The following is a 19,493-nucleotide window of genomic DNA, read 5'->3' as shown; positions in this document are numbered from 1 at the left end:
TGGAAGCTGTCTTTCTCCAGATGGCTTTCAAATTATGAGAACTTGTTGTGTAGGTTGCTGGGAAAGAACCAGCTGTGCATTCAATATTCTGAGTGCTAAGATACAAATCTTAGAAAAATATAATAAAACAGATCACAGAGATATTCAAGCCCAGATATAATTTAATGTGGAGCCAGTTCCAGCATTACATTATAGATAGGAACAGTCTAAGGTTTTCAGCTAATCAACTTTAATATATCCTGTAACCTTACAGGGATTTCCAAATGGCAGAGATTCTGTTACAGTTAACTGGACTCCTGTAACATTGTTAGATTTAAAGAGTTTAAAGGAAGCAATAGTCTCATATGGCATTCATTCACCTTTTGTGAAGCAAATGTTAAACCCATGGCCAGTTTGTAATAGAATTATCCCTAATAGCTGGAAAGACTTGGTTAATAGACTTTTAGAGATTGGTACACAATTACAATGGAGTACTTGGTTAAAAGAAGATGCTAAGATTATTGAACAACAAACTAAAGCTAGAGAGAGGGAAATCTCCTAAAATCAAATTCTTAGAAAAGGCTATGATACTGTGGAAAGGCAGGCTGTATATAATGACCATACCCTGGATTTATGCTATGCAGCACCTTTAAATTCTTGGGAAAGAATTGAAAAAAGTAGGAAAAAAAATTGACTCATTTACTACAGCTATGCAGGGACCAAAGGAAGCCATTATGAATTTCTTTCAAAGATTAATTTCAGCAGTAAATAGAATGATACCAAATTCAGAAGCTAGACAAATAATAATTGAATCTCTGGCTTTTGAGATTTCTAATTCTCTATGCAAAAGATAATTAAGCCATTAAACGCAAGGTCAGCACCTCTGGAGGAATGAATCTGAGATATAATTAATATAGAATCTCATAAACATGATGATACATGGATAGGAGAGGTGATTTCCAGATGTTTGAGGAAAACTCTAAATGTCAAATGTTATAATTGTGGCAAACAAAGTTACTTTTAAGAAGGATTGTGGACAGGGCATTATTAGAAACAATTTTTTTTCTAAGAATAATCATTCAGAATGCCCCTTCCACCTTGATTATGTGGAAGGTGGTGGCAAAAGGCAGTTATTGGACTAATATAGGTCAACGAGGAATAGTCATGGGAATCTTTTGCTGTTAGGAAACTCTATAAGAGGTCTCTTTCAGGCCCCTATGCCAAATTCAGCCCCTATGCCAAATCTGGTTCTGATGTGGGGCTCCCTTCTGTACGCTGTAAATATGTTTTATTACCACTGGTTAATAAAGAAGCTGCTTTGCGCAGAATAGAGCTGCAGGGCAGAATAGAGCTAGGCAGGAGAGGGGGAGAAATGACTTGAATGCTGGCAGAAAGAAGGCAGAGTCAAAGAGATGCCATGTAGCCACTGAAGGAGACAGACACCTGGGAGCCTTACCGGTAAAGCAAGAGCCTCATTATAAAATATAAAATAGGAATGGGTTAATTTAAGATGTAAGAGTTAGTCAATAAGAAGGCTAAGCTAATAGGCCAAGCAGTGTTACAATTAATATAGTTTATGTGTTATTATTTCAGGTCTGGGTACTTGGGAATGATTGGTATCTGCCTACAAATTGGCATGCCAACATGGGCTGACTATATCCACATAAAACCTGAGAGAGCTTGAAAAGAAATTCTAGACACACACACACACACACACAAAGTTTAGTGTAGTTTCTTGGTACCAATGGGCTCTGTTGCCAATCCTTTAAGAAGAGATTTACTGACTCAGCAAAGAAACGGTGGCTTCCTGGTTCGTGTTGGCAACATGAACTCTGGCTCTTTAAGGAGGCCGAGCACCTGAATGGGGTTTGTGGGCAGCGCACTGCAAGTTACTTGGTAACCGCGTGGACCAACTGCTTACCAGAGTTGAGGTGGTGAGCAAGGACCCCTCCTGGCAATCCCAGAGCTGGTGGTAAATTACCTCCACCATGTTAAAAGGACAAGGAAGGCCTCAATGACCACACTGCATACCATTTTAAAATGTGTTTTGGGGACTGAAGCAAGATGGCGGGCCCGAGGAATGAAAATCTGTGTGCCTAGAAACAGATGTGAGAATTGGTTTCTCCTCACAATATCTTTGTTCACGTCAACTGATTAAGATCATGGCCACAGTAGTGAAATGAGTGACATCAAGCAGGACTGTCTTGAAACATTTATTTCCAATCCAAAATGGAGTCTTATCTAGTGTTTGTCGAAAGTCTACCTACTCTTCTCTTCCTGATGACTACAACTGCCTATCCCTCAACCAGACATTTTGCGTAATAATGAAGAAACACATGAACAAGTGCTGAAAACTAAGTTAGAAATAAAAAGCAAATGGCTTGAGCAAGGGCCCATGATAGAATAAAGCACCACAAAGCAACATTGGTACCCGCACGGACAGTATCACAGACGTTGTAAGAAACTTAATCCTCCCAGAGACAGGTGATGGCTCTTGACTTCCCAAGCATAAGGAAGTTTTGCTGTGTGTCTTATTTGCCAGCTGAGAAAATGCACCTGGTGTATTCATTAAGATGTTATGTAAGAAAATAATAAAAGTACCCCTTTATATTTTTTTTTAAAAAAGTGTTTTGTCAGAAAAGGATTTCAGATACACAATAGGATAGATTCAGACATAAAAGACCTGTAAATAAGACACAGTATGTTTAAAAACTGTATGTAGGCTTGGCAAAAAGAAGAAAAAGAATATAGAGAGCTATAAAAATAAGTGAATTGTTAAAAAAATAAAGCACAGTCTTTAAAGAGACAGAGTACAGGCAGTTACACATTAAAGGAGTAAAGAAAATCAGTCATATAAAGATGGAATATACACAGAGAGTCTGGATTATGTATATTATTGTGTTTTCTCTGAATTTTTGACTATGGAGAGATATTTGATTCTGGGGGCAGCTAAGCTAAACCAACATATATATTTTAAAGGTATCTTTACTTCAAAATTTGAGTCTAAGAATATGGGATTTTTTTTTTTTTTGGAAAAGAGGTTCTGCTTTTGTTTCCACAGAGAATGAGAACCTGTGGAATAATTCCAGGCTAATGTGGCTTGATGGACAAACACCACCTGAAAGGTCTCTGTGAACACCGCAAAATACTTTGCCCAACAAAAAGCAGGAAGCAGTTTGGAGAGAACTATACCCAAATTACCAAAAATTGTTTATAAATATTTGTTTACATTTAAAGAGGCATATAATATAGAGATCAAAACTTTGAATTGGTATGGATCTTGGTCTATTGATAGAAAATTAAGGTCAATTTTATTATATGGATTTCTGCTCCTGTTTAAGGTATTGTGTTTGTGCAGCTAATTTAAAAATATAATGTATAATTAAGAAATACAGGTTAATAGATAGTCATCTATAATAGCCAAGCTTGTAGTCATGTTAGTTAGGTTTTGTAGATGTACAAAGATATATTTCAGATGAATATTCTTCAAACTGTAAGCTCCAAGTCCTGGTCTCTGGCCTCCATTTTTGGAGGCCCCATTCCTGTGCCCACCAAGTCTTGACCCCTCCCCAGACAGTCTGCCAAAATCTTGACCACTTTCCTAGTCTATTTAAACTGCTTCCCCAAAAAGTTCCCTTGTGGTCTCTTTCCTCTCCCCACAGTGGTGGCGTTCACAGCTTCCCGGTTTCCCCTCAGGACCACCTGAGAGCACAGGATCATCAAACCTGGATATTTTTAATTTGGCTTGTTGTTATTTGACTTGATTGGGATTTTTGCGTCAGCAGAGAGCTCGTTTTAGGAAAATTCCTAACACAAAACTTTCAAAGACTAACAGAATATGGCATTTAAAATGTTTAAGAACTTTGAACTTTTCAGGACAGTGAGACACATCTGCTCCTGACAGCACCAAGTTACTTCAAGAGGAAGATGGGCATCAAAGAAGTTGGTTAGCCATTTGGACAAGAAATGGTTCTTGCCTGAACTGCTTAATGGTATGCTGTAAGAACTAGACATGCAGGACCCACAGAAAAATGACTGAAGTTGCCTAAAGAAAGTAAGGCAGTCCTTCAGGGTTCCTGCTTCATGAGAGAACTGCCAGACATCTTCCAGGACACAGAAGAAAGCAACTTATGAACTTTTCCAGTACAAGACATAAGTGATCTTCATGGAAAAGTCTGCCAGATACGATGGGCCTGTAGGCTAAAGACAGATGCAGCAATGATACAGAAGAACTTTGGGTGATTGTCCAGGCAGCGATATGTATCTGTCAATTCTAGAGTTTTGGAAGTTGCTTACAATGCACTTCCTGTTAACTTAGGTAATAAATCCTTCAGGGGTCTTTGATGAAGTTGAAGAATAGATAGTTATATAGTTTTCCTTAGTTATTATAAGATAAAATAAATATAAATATTTTAACTATAATTATTGTTTAATACCTGTTTTGCTATATGTGATTTTACTACATTAAAGTTAAAATTTTCCTTTCTATTTAGACAGAAAAGGGGAGGTAATATGGGATTTCCCCTGTGTATGTTATGTTTTAATACCACTGGTTAATAATTCAATATTTTGGGCCTGTGGCAGGGCAAAATAGAGCTAGGCAGGAAAAACTAAACTGAATGCTGGGAGAAAGAAGGCAGAGTCAAAGAGACACCATGTAGCCGCTGAAGGAGATATACACTGGAAACCTTCACAGTAAACCATGAGCCTCATGGTAAAATATAAAATAAGAATAGGTTAATTTAAGATATAAGTTAGTCAATAAGAATCCTAAGCTAATAGGCAAAGCAGTGTTGCAATTAATATAGTTTCTGTGTTATTATTTGGGGTCTGGGTGGTCAGGAATGAATGAAGTCTCTGTCTACATGGTTCAGTCCTTACATGCCATTGTAGAAGAAATTCCTTCCCAGAGCAATTAAAGAACCTAATACCTACTATAAGAAACCATACTGCTATGGATAATAAAACAGCTGTAGAAGAAAGAACAAAAAAATTCAGGCAAGTATCCTGGAAAACTTCTATAAACAAAGATCAAAATTAAATTTATGAGCAAATGATATCATTGAAGGTCTGGTACACAGATGCAGTTGTGACAATAATTTCATCAGAATCTTGGCATCTAAATTGGCCTCTTCAGAATGTACATATTCAGCTTTTAGAGATTGGAACTTCATCTTAAACAAAACAGAGTACAAGATGTGTCAATGTATAGGGCTGGAAGGACAAAGAGGAACATTAAAGCCATATGTGGCTAATATAGGAATGAATTTGTGGGGACCTGACTTGTTACAGCAATGATATATTGAGAGCAATATTTGTTGTAAGCCTTACAAACAAATCATAAATTAATATGGGAATATTACAAGGTTTTATAAAGAATAGCCCCTGATCATCCAGGCTTCACAAAGAACAAGGTACAACAGCTGTTTATCTTTCAAAGACACCAATAGCCCTACCTTTAAAATGGCAGACAGACAAACCTGTATGGCTTAAGCAATCGCCTTTAACAAGAGAAACTGCAGGCTTTAGAACAGCTGACACAGGAGCAAACAGATGCTCAGCATATTGAAGCAACCAGCCTCTGTATTTGTTGTTAAAAAGAAATCTGGAAAATGGAGAGTGGAAAAGATTTAAGAACTGTTAAAATGGTGATTCAGTCAATGTGCTCTCTACAGTCTGGCATATCTTTTGCTGTCTCTATTACCACAAGGATAGCTTTTTATAGTTATTGATTTAAAAGATTGTCTCTTCACGATACTTTTACAAGAAAAAGACAGAGAGAAATTTGCTTTCACAAAGCCTACTTATAATTCTCAGCCTGCTAAAAATTATCAATGGAAGATCTCTTACAAGGAATGTTAAATAGCCTCCCTAGCAATGACAGATATCTATAATCCACTAAACAACAGCAATAAAAAAAAATCCACCCTATGCCTCTTAAGAATGTGGGAATCATATTCTTAAATTTACTTCCTGCTGTCTGGGGGAGATGACACCTTTAGGGAATCCTGAAAAGAAAATTTTCAATTAACTGTCAAGTCCTAGGAGTCCTCTATCATTTTTTTGTTGTTCAGTCTATGCGTAATAGAAAAGTGAAGGGCTTGTCTCAAGTCTGTCAGTCTGGATTATCTCAGCTAGCCATCTGGAAATTATTTTGTAGTCCAAAGCCGATCCTCAGGTGGTATTATTCAGTTCAGTGGTGTTATCATAGTCCTGGAGGTGTCGTAATTATGAGGTGCCATCCTCCTTATGGAGATTTCAAAGGTCCCTGTTAGGTGTGCTCATCAGTGCAGAAAACTGATACTCAAACTTGAAATTATGTACAATAAGGTAGATGGAACCTTTTTCTAGAATTAGTACTCTATATGACCATGAGAGAGAGAGAGAGAGAGAGAGAGAGAGAGAGAGAGAGAGAGAGAGAGAGAGAATATACCTTAAGAAAAGCTGCCAAAGGGTCAATATAAAACCAAAAGATTAAAAAAAAACACCAAAAGAGTATGAGATTAGTAATAAAAATAATCCTTGATTTTTTGTTTTTCTTCTGTCCCCTATTATGTCTCTTCTGACATGAGACAGAGATTCTGAATTTCGCTTTAATAAGCATGCTTAAGTTTAGAGGAGAGAGCCACACCCCGATTCCAAAATCAGCTTTAATCTTTAATTGTAGTAGGACTACAAAACGACCATCTGTGTTATATGTCTGTAGAGAACAGCAGAAACAAACATGAAAGTTATGAAGAAGGCCCACCCTTTGTTTCTTGAACTTTTGACCAGCTACACATACAGAAATAAATCATATTTTGTGTTTGAGTGTACACTATGAGTTTGTAGTTATCTTCAGAGTCCACAGAGAGTCTTCATTTCCTAGAAGGCACAGGTCATTGTAAGTCATCAAATATGGGTGCTGAAAAGTGAATTAGAAGCCTTTGGAAAGTTAAGTACTCTTAGATGCACAGTTATTTCTCCAGTCTTGTTTCTTGAAACATCCTCAAGAGCCTGTGGCTGGGAAGGTCACCAGTGCTAAGCAGTTACATACTATTGTCTTGATAAATGGTCATGTGAAAATGCCTTAAAAATGCTCATGTTCATACTCATAAATTAAGGAGTGTATCTATTAAGAAGTACTGAAGTAACAGAGTGAAGATAAAAGAAGGGGACTGGGAAGTTAAAATACAAAAATTTATTATAGAAATACATGAACCCATCAAAAAAAAGTAAGATGATCAGTTAAAACGGCTTTTAAAAATATAATCATTCAAGTACAGAGAAACATTAATAAAACACATAGAATCTATGTTACTATAGAGGCCGGAGAGTGAGCACAAAGATTAAGGGCACTTGCTGTATTGAAGGAAGACTAGAGTTTGGCTCCTAGCACTTTGTGGTGCTAAAACTGAAGCTGAGTCAAGTTCCAGGAGGTTCTATGCCCTCTTCAGACCCCACTTAAATGCATGTACATAAACTCACACATAAACACAGTCACACACACACAAATAATATAATAAATTAAAAAATAATAATCTATAAAAATGTCACTCAGGGCTGGGCAGTGATGGCACACACCTTTAATTCCAGCACTTGGGATTAAAGTCATGTTTTTCTCTGTGAATTCAACCTGGTCTACAGAGAGAGTTCCAGGAAAACTAGGGCTACACAGAAAAACTGTCTTGAAACCAAAAGAAAAAGTCATTTAGAAATTTTTTTTACATAAACATAATTACCAATTAACTAGTAGGTATGTTAAAAAAAATAATTTGCTATGTAAGGGACACAAAAAATATTACAATAGGAAGCAATAAATTTTCTGCTTCAACCAGACACAGAAAAACCTGAAAGAGAAGTCAGCGCTCTTAGTTACAGAGCCATCTCTCTGAGACACCAATTTCTTCTCTTTTTCTTTTCATATTTTTTATTTGTGTATGCACATAATTGTACAGGTACCTGGAGAGGATCAGAAGGTGTTCAGAAACTATGGAATTAAAGTTAAAGTTAGTTGAAAATCACCCAATACACATGCTTGATTCCAAAGAAAGCCCCCGAGGAGAGGTGCAAATGCCGTTAATCACTGAGTCATCTCTCCATGCTTCAAACAGTTTCTTCAAAGGCTAGCTATTGTTGGATACAATTTCTTAGAAATCTGTCTTCCCAGTGACAGCAATGGCAGACCAGAAAATTATGCCAATATTATTAACTTAACTCCAAGATTAAAAACAAAAAGGCAAAAATACAAGTTTTGTATAGGAATGGACCAAAGATCAAAATGTTAAAATTTTTATTGTACTTTCTTCGGATTATTTGTAAAATATTCTACACAAACATAAATTCTCTTTATAAGATTTAAAAACATGAAAATGTTTTGTAAGCTTTATTTCAACTGAAAATCATAGTTTTTTTTAATTTTTTCAGTAAAATTTTCATTTAGTTAGAACAGGTTCACCTTAAAATTTCCAAATGGTAGTCAAATGTCCTGTATTGGATACTTTATTTTGCTAGCCTCCTATCCTAGCTGTAATAAGCAGGCATTAAAATATGTATCAGAGCAGGATTTTATCCTGAATACGTTTACATACTAGGGCTAAAATTACACTATTTCTGGTCACATCTGCTTCTTTCCACGTCAAAATTTTTTCATTTTTTTCTTACTTTAGCACTATATTTATTTACCTAATTTGTGTATGCACACACACAAGTGGACTTCAGAAGTTGACTTCAGAAGCCAACTTTTGTGAAATGACTCTCTATTTCTACCATCTGACTTCCACAGTTAAACTGAGACCATCAGGCTACCCAGAAGATCCTTTACTAACTGAGCCATCTCAGGGTCATCTAAACTCATAAGTTGGAAACCCAGAGCATCACACTATTTATAGCTGAACAAATTTCTCACTATGAACCCGTACGTGGCTTTGTGATGGTTTGTGGAACACAACCACAGATTACTCACACGGACAAGGTTTCCATAGTGTGAATTCTTTCATGCTTGAGGAAATTACCACAGTAAGTGAATTCTTTTCCACAGTGTTTACATACATAAAGTTTCTCTTGCATAGAATGAATTTTTTTATGAGTGTAATAGGAACTCTGACTGTTGAAGGTTTTCCTACAAAGGTCACACGCAAAATGCTTCTCTGCAGTGTGAGTTTTTTCATGACTGTTACGGGTACTGGATGTGGTAAAAGTTTTTGTGCAATGCTTACATGTATAAGGCTTCTCTCCAGTGTGAATTCTTTCATGACTGTTACGAGCACTCGAAGTAGTGAAAGCTTTTCCACAATGTTTGCATGCATAAGGCTTCTCTCCAGTGTGAATTCTTTCATGTTTTATTAGGTCACCAGAAAGAATGAATACTTTTCCACATTTTTTACATAGAAAGGATCTCTCACCAGTGTGAATTCTTTCATGGCTATTTCTGTCACTGGAAGTGGCAAAGGCTTTTCCACAATACTTACATGCATAAGGCTTCTCTCCAGTGTGTATCCTTCTATGATTGATAAGATAATCAGAACGACTGAATGCTTTCCCACATGTTTTACAAACAAAGGGTTTCTCTCCAGTGTGTATTCTTTCATGGCTATTACGGTCACTGGAACTGGTGAAGGCTTTCCCACAATGTTTACATGCATAAGGCTTCTCTCCAGTGTGAATTCTTTCATGATTCATAAAATGACCCAAACGTTTGAAGGCTTTCCCACATTTTTTACATACAAAGGGATTCTCTCCAGTGTGGATACTTTCACAACTATTATAGTCATTGGGACTAGTGAAAGTTTTCCCACAATGCTTACATGAATACGGTTTCTCTCCACAGTGAATTCTTTCAGGAACATCATCAGCACTGGAAATAGTGAACACTTTTTCACAATGTTTGCATTCATAAGAATTTTCTCCAGTGTGACTTCTTTGGTGCATGAGAAGGTATTTCAACTGGATAAATCCTTTCCCACACTGCTCACACGCATAAGGTCTCTCTCCACTGTGAATTCTTTCGTGTTTTTGAAAGCATGACAAATATCTAAATGTTTTTCCACACTGTTTGCAAATATAACACTTTTCTACAATATGAATTCGTTCATGGCTGATAAGGTGACTGGAATTAACAAACGCTTCTCCACATTGCTTACATACAAATGGTTTTACTTCACTATGGACACTTTCGTCTGTCTGGCCATGTGTGTAGTTTGTAACGGCATCGTCATCATGCCTGTTTCCAATGTCAGTCTTCTCCTGATGCTGATCACAATGGAGACTCCCGCAAGCTGTATTACATTGCTGACTTTCAGAAGATATTTTTTTAGAACATTCATGTACCTGAAATGACTCAGATTGACCCATATCTTCCCAACATTTTTCATGTTTAAAAGCCTTCTCCACAGATTCCTTATACTCAAATAGTTTATCTTCAGTTTGATCACTGAGGTGCACATCTGAGGGCAAATTACCAATGGCGTTTCTTATACACAAACTGCTACTGCTTTCATATAATGTTATAGAAGGAGGCATGTCCTCATTAACCATAGGCTCTGGAATCTGTTGCTGGGTTTTTGCACACTGACTGTCATGTCCATATTCACCACCTTTCTCAACCAGAGTTCTGAAAAAAAAAAAAAGAAGAGGATTATTGCAACTGGAAATAGTGAAGGCCTTTTCATAATGTTTACGTTATTAAGATTTCTTTCCAGCATGAACTCTTTAGTGTGTGAGAAGGTATTTTCCAATAAATGAATCCTTTGGTGACTAAGAACGTATTGGTGCTGGTATACTTTTGTTTAGGCAAAGAAAGTGTTGGTGACTGATTCCAGTGGTCCACTATAGTTATAGTACTCCAGAGGAAAGAGCAAACAGACTCAAAATTTAAGACCAATAAGGGCCACATATAAAGATCCTGTGATGAGAAAATAAATAGATTGTTAACTTTATTTTCATAAGAATTATAAAGAATCTGGAGAGATACCTCAGATGTTAAAAGCACCTGTTCCTCTTCCAGGAAACCGAAGACCTATGGGTGGGTTCACAGTGGCTTAAGCCTCAAGGGGCCTATAGCCTTCTTCTGGCTCTATAAATCCTTCTCACACGTGTGGCATGAACTCACATGAAACAACACACACACATTAAAAAAGACTTATGAACATAAAAGAAGCTTTTCAGTCAAATTTCTGATGTTAGCACAAAAGAATAACAATCACATGACATGAGGAATATGCCTTCACTTAGGCATTTGAAATACATAACGTGCTGGTTAGACTTATTAACATGACACACGACAGGGACATCTGAGAAGACGGAACCTCAGTTGAGAAAACAGCTGTCAGATGGGCTTGAGGGTAATCCTAACGGGTTGCTTTCTTGATTAATGAGTTACATGGGAGGGCCTAGCTTACTGTGATTGGTGCCTCCCCTGGGAAAGTGCGCCTGAGTTGAATTAAAAAGGTAGCAAGCAAGCCAGTAAGCACTGCTCCTGCATGGTTTCTGCTTCCAGGTACCTGTGCAGCTTAAGCTTCTGGCCTGGCTTCTCTTAATGATAGACATTGACACAAAGTGTAAGCCACAATAAACCCTTTCCTGCCCAAGTTGCTTTTGGTCATGATATTTATCACAGGCCTAGACAATAAACTAAAGGAGAAATTGGTACCTGATCCATGGGGTATTGCTGTTACAGACCTGACCCTACTGTTTTTGGTAGGGCCATGATAGTGCTTAGAACTTTCAACTGGAAAAGCCAGAGAGTGCTCAAAGTTTAATGATCGGTTTTGGCAGACTGGAATGTAAGAATGGCAAGAGCAATGGAAAAGTGAAAGCCTGGTCTTGTCAAGCTTCTGAAGGATGTCTGAGAGTGACCTACCTGGCTGCAACTTATGCCATACCCTTGATCACCATGGCTGATGTGGATGGCGAAGGAGTGTCCCCTTCCACCCTCACAGCTCCAAGTGAATCGATCCCTCTTGCAGCTGTGTGTTTTGTAAAGGAGGAGAACCTGCCCTGAGTAGAGGAACGGCAGCTGTGATTCCACTCTAGAACAGTCAAGCAAACTCTCAAAGGGGCGCTTAAGAGTACCCTGGAGACTCGATCGGAGTGGTTCATGCAATAGTTTAGATTAACAATCTGTGCTTTCTGGTTAGCTGGGGTAAAGAATCTGCTATGATAACAAGCATTGAGGCTACATCTTCAGAGATTTCGGTCAGCACAAATACCACAGGGGCCCAAGGCTGCACTTCAAACTGTAAGCAAACCATGGCAATGTGTAAGATTCTGTCAGGTGGTATTGACATTAGCAGCATGAGAAGCACAGGAATGAAGGGGTCATGGAGAGAAGCTGAGACAGGGTTTAGTGAAAGGCCAGGCTCTCATGTCACTGCAGAAGGTGACAGTGGAAACACCAAGAAAGAAGGGTTTATTGAGAACAGATGAGATTGTGCACCAAATGTCAAGGCTGGAGCTCCGGGAGAGAAATCAGAAAGTGAAGGGGAAGCTGCGACCTGTATGGATCCCAGCAGATGAGAGATGCCAACACCATGGATGACTGCCAAGGACAGAAGCTGTTGCGGACTTGAGGTAACTCTGAGTCTAGGAGTCAAGTGATGTGTGTTGTTGATAGCGAACAGAAAAGTTGTGTTCCCTAAGCCCTTTGGAGACTAGACTATCATGACCAGATGAAGGACACTGAGCTACAGAATGTGATTAACATTGTTGAATTTGGAGTTTCCTTTGAGCTAATGGGACCTGTGCTCTGCTTCTTTCCTTTTGAAATAAGAAGTGTCTGTCATGTACTTGATTTTACAGGAGCCCACAGAGGAGACATTTTGGATTTAAGAGACACTAAATATTTAAAGTGTATAATTATTTTTTAAGACTGTGGGATTCCTACAGTTATGCTCTGATTTATATTGTGATAATAACATGAGATCATGGGGACAAACAGGAAAGGAAAAGTTATAGTGTAATAGTAGTGAATCTGTATGTCAAGATCACAAGGAGTCAATTGTGCTGGTCAGGGTTTTGTCCACTTGACACAAGTCACAGCCATCTGAGGAGAGCCTCAATTGGAAAACTGGTTCCATCAGATTTGCCTGCCAGCAATCTGTGGGGGTATTTTCTTGATTAATAATTGATGTGTGAATTACAAAAACAACAAAACAAAACAAAACAAAAATGATGTGTGAGGACCCAGTCTGCTGTGGGCACCACCCATTATTATCATATGGGCCTGAGTTCTATGAGAAATGAAGCTGAGGAAGTGTTGAGGAGCAACCCAGTAAGCAGTGTTCTTCTATAATCCCTGATTCTGTCCTAGTCTTCAGCTTCCTGACCAGCATGAGTTCCTGCCTTATTTTCCATGATGAGAGCCTGTGATATGGAAGTCACAACAGGCACCAAAATAAGTCCTTTGTGTAAAGTTGTCTTTTGTCCTGGTCTTTATCTCAGCAATAAAAAAGCAAATTAAAAATAGTTCTTCTGAGGCTAATGAGGTAACTCAGAAGTTTAGAGGACTGAGGCTTTTCTAGAGAGACCATGCTTGATTCTCAGCACCACGGGTGGCTCACAACTGTCTGTAACTGCAACCCCAGGGGATGGGGATCTTATACCCTCTTTTTCTTTTTCTTTCTTTCTTTTTTTAAATATCCAACTAAAAGGACTTATTCCAGTCAGCTGAGACTACACTCAGTTATTTGGGACCTAACTGTAGCCCCAAGTATTTAGACCAAATACCATATACTGTAATCTTGCTCAACAGTGCAGGGGAAGCTTTTGTCCCAGCAGGCAGTTTAACAGTAGCCAAGATAAGCAGTAGCTGGAGGGGGAGGTCTTATACCCTCTTATGCCCTTCGAAAGGGTCAAAATGTATTGATGTACTACTTAATGTGGAACACAGAATATACATGAAACAAAGCATGCATAAAAAAACCAAATAATTCTAAGAACCAAGATAATAACAACAAACATCCCTTATACATAAAACCCTCAGAAAACATCATAAAAATATATCAAATACTTCTGAGTATGAGGCAAGTTTTTATGTAATGAACCACTGAAAAATCTCTTACATAGTTAAATGTTGCAGCACATTTTGGTGACATTCAGAAATTACAGAGATGGGATATTCAAATTCTGAATGATCACATCCAATTGCAGTTTTATAAATATCTACGTTAGAATTAATTTATACTTAGGTATATTTGGATAATATACTAGGTTCTCAGTTGTCTTATCATCAACAAATGTTTGATGTAAAGTCCTCTCTCTTGAGTATAAATTACCCTAGATTTCTCCTGAGACTCTGGTAGTCCTCATCAACATTTTCTTCATGTGTTTTCTCTAGAAGTAAAAACAAAGAAATCATGACTTAGTCAATATTATAAAAATTTATTACATTCTAAATTTTATGATGTGACCAGGCACATTAAATTCACTACATGTTCCCTTTCAATATTTCAAACCACAAACTACTATACACATAAACAGGAAACAGTTGTCTGAAAAAGCTAAGGAATCATAGTGTGTGTTTTACCTATGGAGATCAGGTTCATAAAGTTTTCCTTCATCACATCTCTGTAGAGCTTCCTTTGACTAGAATCCAATAAAGTCCACTCGCCTGAGGTGAAGTTCACAGCCACATCCTCAAAGGTCACAGGCTCCTAAAACAGTGCACATATTAGGGTGGGTGGTTTTACCTGACAGGTTGACAGGATGCAGAGCCATCTAGCACATGTGCTTCGCAAGACACTTCTAAGTGGTTATGCAGATAAAGGTTAACATGAGGAATTATAGGGATTACATGAATTAATGTGAGAAAACCCACTCACGGTGCATGAAAGCAGTCTCTGAACTGTATTTAGGATTATATTAGAGGAAGAAGGGAATTGAGGAATATATAGCCACACATTCTTGATTGTGGTTATGATTTTGTAGACAGAAGTTTCTATATCTTGGTCCTGCAGTGTTAAGTCCCAAAGAAACACACAGAGGCTTATATTAATTATAAACTGCTTGGCCTATTAGCTCAGGCTCATTATTACCTAGATCATACAACTCAAATTAACCATAATTCTTGTCTATGTTAAGCATGTGGCGTGGCACCTTCTCTCAGTGAGAAATTCTCATCTTGCTTCCTCTGTGACTGGCTAGTGATTGGCTCTCTGCTTTTCCGCTCTCCGCTTTTCCTCTTCCCAGAATTCTCTTAGTCTGGTTGCCCCGCCTATATTTCCTTCTGGGCTACTGGCCAATCAGCATTTTATTAAACCAAATGAGTGACAAATCTTTACAGTATACAAAAGGATTATCCCACAGCATGATTTGACCATCTGTTTCACACTCTTGCTTTAAAGTTATCACGATTTACTGAACCCTTCAACAATGAGAAGAAATAAACTTTTTCTGCCTTAATTCATTTTTGTCAGATAGTTTATCACAGCAATAGGAAAACCCTAATAGAAGAACAGACACAAAGAAGTGGGGCCATTGTTGAAAATAAGCCTGATCAGGTTCTCTGGGCATTTTGAACATGTGCGTGTGTGTGTTGGAAAAATAGTTTTTTCTTAAGGCAAAGAGAAAGAAAGTAAGCAAGAGAGAAAGAGATCAGCATACCAGAAAAAGCAAATCTGAGCGGATCATTTTGGTAGATGCTATATATACAAAAATGATGAAAGAAATCCTTACAGAAGAGGCACAGAGCAGGAAGGCTCAGAGTAGAGCAAGGATTTAGTTTCAAACTAAGATGGAGGCCATTATTTGCTATTTTGTTCAAGAACTTAGCTTCATTCTGCCCTGGTACCAGAAACGTAAAGGAACTTATGTTTAAAAACAATGAAGTCCTTCAGTAAGTGAAAAGAGTATGAGCAAGCTTAAAATTTTTAAGACATGAGGTCATGAGAAAGCAGCTATAATTCGTATGAAATTAATTCTAGGCCCTGGGAGAATAGTGAGACAGAACAAGAGAAACAACCTGAGACTTTACTTGGGTTTTGCACCCAACGCCCCGTGAGTATTTTTGAACAATCATCTGTATGTAACCTTGGACCACATCTGCTATCAGCTTTCAGGTTTTAAAACAACGGCAATATGTTAACCCCTCAGACACGTTATTAATCACTTATATCTATACAATTGCATTGAAACAGATCTGGTAACAGTGGAAAATGGCCTGAAAATTATAATGTGCCACTTTGGGGCTCATGTACCTTAGTCACACTGTGTTTTCAAAATTAGCATCTCGGGAAAGTCTTTTTTACCACTTTGCCTCTGAAAAAGGCATATGATTAAAAGTAGATGCATGATGGGAAAGGGCATATGCTTGAGCAAGGCTTTCCAAATGTCCCCCTTTCAGTCAAAATGTAGAACCCTCTGTGCATGCTTAGACACCAAATCTTCCTTTCAAAGCCCCAAGCAATAATTGGTGACCCAACCCTGTTCACACCCACAGTTTGGATATTTTAGGAAGGTTATTGAAGAGAAGGAGCGAGAAAGACCTTGAACTAAAATTACCAAAACCAGGAGCAGCAACGCAGGTCATTTTCAATGCGCTGTGCTCTGATATTGTAGGATGGAACTTGCCGACATATCTGCTGATCCTATACTTGCAACTCATGCACTTTCTGACCCTCTCTAATGTTCCTTTCCCTTCTCTCACTGTATACATTGGCGATGATTCTGTGAGCTAACACTTCTCAATAGGGAGTAATGCCTTGTTATGTGAAAAACTGATGAGCATGGAAAAAACTCAGTCGTCTGTTAAGTTTTAAGCTTTGCTTAAGCCAAGCACTGAGATGCATACCTACGATCTTGATAGTCATGAGACTAAAGGAAGGGGATTGTTAGTTTGAGGCCAGCCTGGGCTACAAAATTTTGTCTAAAAATGAATTATCGAAAAGGAGAGCAAAAAAGAAAGACTGACTCCAATAAATAAATAAATAAATAAAACATGAAGACATCCTTCTTTTTTTTCTTATTTTCCCAAGAACTTTAGGTGCATCATTAATTTACCAATTTGTGAGGTATCAATTTTTTTAATGTCATCACAAAACAACTGCATATAAAGTCACAGATTAATTCAAATTCAGTAATACTCAGTGACTTTAACACCCAACTCACCAGTCAAGTAATGAACTAGACAAGAAATAAACAGAGAAAATCTGTAATTAAATGACACAATGAGGTTAGCTACAGTGGGGTATGCCTTTAATTGCAGCACTCAGAAGCCAGATGCGGGTAGATCTTCATGAATTTCAGGTCACCCTGGTCTACAGAGCAAGTTCCAGGCCAGCTGCAGCTACATAATTAAGTCTCAAAAGAAAAATAAACAAACAAGCAAACAAAATGAATAACATCATAAAACAGATTGACCAGCTAAATACACAAAGGATATTCCACTCAAACACAAGAGAATACACACTTCTAAGCATCTAATAGAAAGTCTCTAAATGAGGTTACAAAGCAAGTTTCAACAAATAGAGGAAGCCTAAAACAATGTCTTGTATTCTATCTCATCACAATGCAATAGGACTGAAAGCCAATAGCAACAGAAATTACAGAAAATCTACAAACTCATAGAGATTAATAAAGGAGATCAAGTATTTCTTTAAATTAAATAAAAATAAATGCATGATGTGAGAAAACAGATAAAATGCAATAAAGACAGTATGAAAAGGTTCATTTATAACTCATTTTGCTATCTTAAAAAAGTCATATAAGAGAGGTGGTGGCGCACACCTTTAATCTCAGCACTGGGGAGGCAGAGGTCAGAATGGTCTACAAAGTTGAGTTCCAGGGCAGGTGCAGGCAGAGAAACCATGTCTTGGAAAATTCAAAGCAAATCAAAAAGAAAAAAAAAAAAAAGACAATAACAACAACAACAACATTACACAAGAGGGATTCCCTCCCTCCCCTCTACTTTTAAAATTGTGTAGCAGGGCTGAGAATGTGGCTCACTTGGTAGTGTTTGCTTAATATGGAGAGACTCTCTCCTGTTTCCTCCCCTGCACCACGCTAAACCAAGTGTGGTGACTCATTCCTGGCAACCCCAAAACTTGGGAGATGAACGGAGGGTCACAACTTCAAGGTCATCGACAGCTACTATGGTACGCCAGGACAGAAAAACCGAAAAATAAAAAAAAAAAATTAAAAAAAAATAAACTCGCAGTACAGGCCCCTTCTGTTTGGAGAAGTAGCCTCGAGCAAAATCAATACAACACTAAAGAGATTACAGAAAACGATAAAAACAGGTCGGAAACCAGTGTGCCAGGGCAGACAGGCAGCAACGCTCACCACCCGCGCCCCTTCCCTGCACAGTCCGAACTCCGCGTCTCCAGCCTTGCAGGCTGCAACGTCTGTGGAGGCGAAGGTTCATCGCGGATTCCCCACGATAGGCTGGGGACTGGGATGAAGCAGTTTCACAGCAGCCACAGGACAGGAGGGGACTCTCGACTGCCTGCTGCCGGCTCCGCCTGTGCCAGACTCCACCCCAGAGTCTGCAGCACAGCGCCAGGGACCGTCCAGTCGGCGGCGCCAGGCTGCACCAACGACTCCAGGAGCCACCGCGCACTCACCATGTCCCGCTCCGGACGCAGGCCGAGGTCGTCTATGAGGGGCCTGCCGACAGAATAGGTGACACCGACAGAAATCAGCTGTCACACACCTCACAAAAGCTACACGGGATTCAAAAATGGAGCCAGGGGCGGAAACCGCGGAACATTCTTGTTCCTCATTCGAAATTTCCAGCAAGGAAGTAACAGCGTCCCTGATTGGCGAAAGCTGCTGGACCCGCCTTCTTATTCATGAGTAGCAGGACCAACATCCTTTCCCATCACGGGGTGGGGGGGCGGAATTAAAATAAAATCAACATCCGATCATAACCCAGGCTTTCCCCTTGGAATAAGCCTGAGAGATAATTGCACTTAAGGGGAACACTGTTTGAGATTTTAGCGCACAGACTCGCTTCCCCGTGTGCTCAGTGGGATCCTACTTTTATTCCACATAAAATAGTGCACAGATTGGCTCCGGACAGCCCAGAGTCACTGCCCTTAAAGGAAACCGGGACCATAGCAGGAAGGGTCCTGGGTCAGTGAAAGCAGAGTAAGAACGAGGGCCCAGAGTGCCAACTAAAGAATTTGTCACGAATGCACTTCTTGGCTGAGTAAAATAGAATTACCCGGATGAAATGGTCCACAAAGGATAGCCGGTGAGGCTCGGGAACAGATCTTGAACTGGAGACAGAGACCTTATTTTGCCCAGGTCAAGAAGATAACTCACAGTATCAAGTGTAAACATATTCTCAAACCTCAGGACCGCACACTCTGCTGTTCAGGAAGCCTCACAGAGGAACGTTTTCTAGTCATGAGAGAGAGATACCAAATAAGTTAACCCCGGGAGCTTCCTATGAAGATCCTTCTACTGTGAAATTTCTCCTTCAGCACTTTAACATTCTTAAGACGGGCAAGGGCTTCCTCAATCATATTAAAGTTTTAACCAACGTAAACTATCAAATTCGCAAATGTTTCTCTAGGGCTCTATCTACTAAAGCGTGT

The 19,493-nt window shown here is 38.8% G+C and overlaps 1 protein-coding gene and 1 pseudogene across 3 annotated transcripts; one reads left to right on the top strand and one right to left on the bottom strand.

Annotated features, from left to right (window-relative positions):
- The first annotated feature begins 2,141 nt into the window (after nucleotides 1-2,141).
- LOC148121822 (large ribosomal subunit protein mL42-like) lies at nucleotides 2,142-2,571 on the top strand (annotated as a pseudogene).
- A 4,044-nt stretch (nucleotides 2,572-6,615) lies between these two features.
- LOC125404121 (uncharacterized) lies at nucleotides 6,616-18,675 on the bottom strand. Of its 3 annotated transcripts, none has more exons than XM_085690788.2 (5): nucleotides 18,516-18,675; nucleotides 17,680-17,763; nucleotides 14,483-14,609; nucleotides 14,232-14,289; nucleotides 6,616-10,570 (listed from the first exon to the last, which is right to left on the bottom strand). In XM_085690788.2, exons 3-5 carry the CDS (start codon nucleotides 14,514-14,516, stop codon nucleotides 8,920-8,922), a joined length of 1,743 nt encoding a protein of 580 aa, XP_085546914.2. In that variant the 5' UTR covers nucleotides 14,517-14,609; nucleotides 17,680-17,763; nucleotides 18,516-18,675; the 3' UTR covers nucleotides 6,616-8,919. The 3 variants fall into 3 exon arrangements, with proteins under 3 accessions (XP_085546914.2, XP_085546915.2, XP_048295830.2); XM_085690789.2 differs by lacking the exon at nucleotides 18,516-18,675 and adding an exon at nucleotides 17,899-18,425; XM_048439873.3 differs by lacking the exon at nucleotides 17,680-17,763.
- Nucleotides 18,676-19,493: the final 818 nt, after the last annotated feature.

The sequence above is a fragment of the Myodes glareolus genome, chromosome 6 (genome assembly GCF_982192425.1).
Source record: "Myodes glareolus chromosome 6, mMyoGla1.1, whole genome shotgun sequence".
NCBI lineage: Eukaryota > Metazoa > Chordata > Mammalia > Rodentia > Cricetidae > Myodes > Myodes glareolus.
This window is presented reverse-complemented; position numbering and strand designations above follow the sequence as displayed.

Excerpts from the sequence above, each read along its gene's own strand:
- LOC125404121 (XM_048439873.3), bottom strand. Across the intron at positions 14,290-14,482 it reads TATGAACCTGATCTCCATAG|AGAAAACACATGAAGAAAAT; the intron begins GTAAAACACACA and ends TTTTACTTCTAG. Across the intron at positions 10,571-14,231 it reads AGTCTCAGGAGAAATCTAGG|AACTCTGGTTGAGAAAGGTG; the intron begins GTAATTTATACT and ends TTTTTTTTTCAG.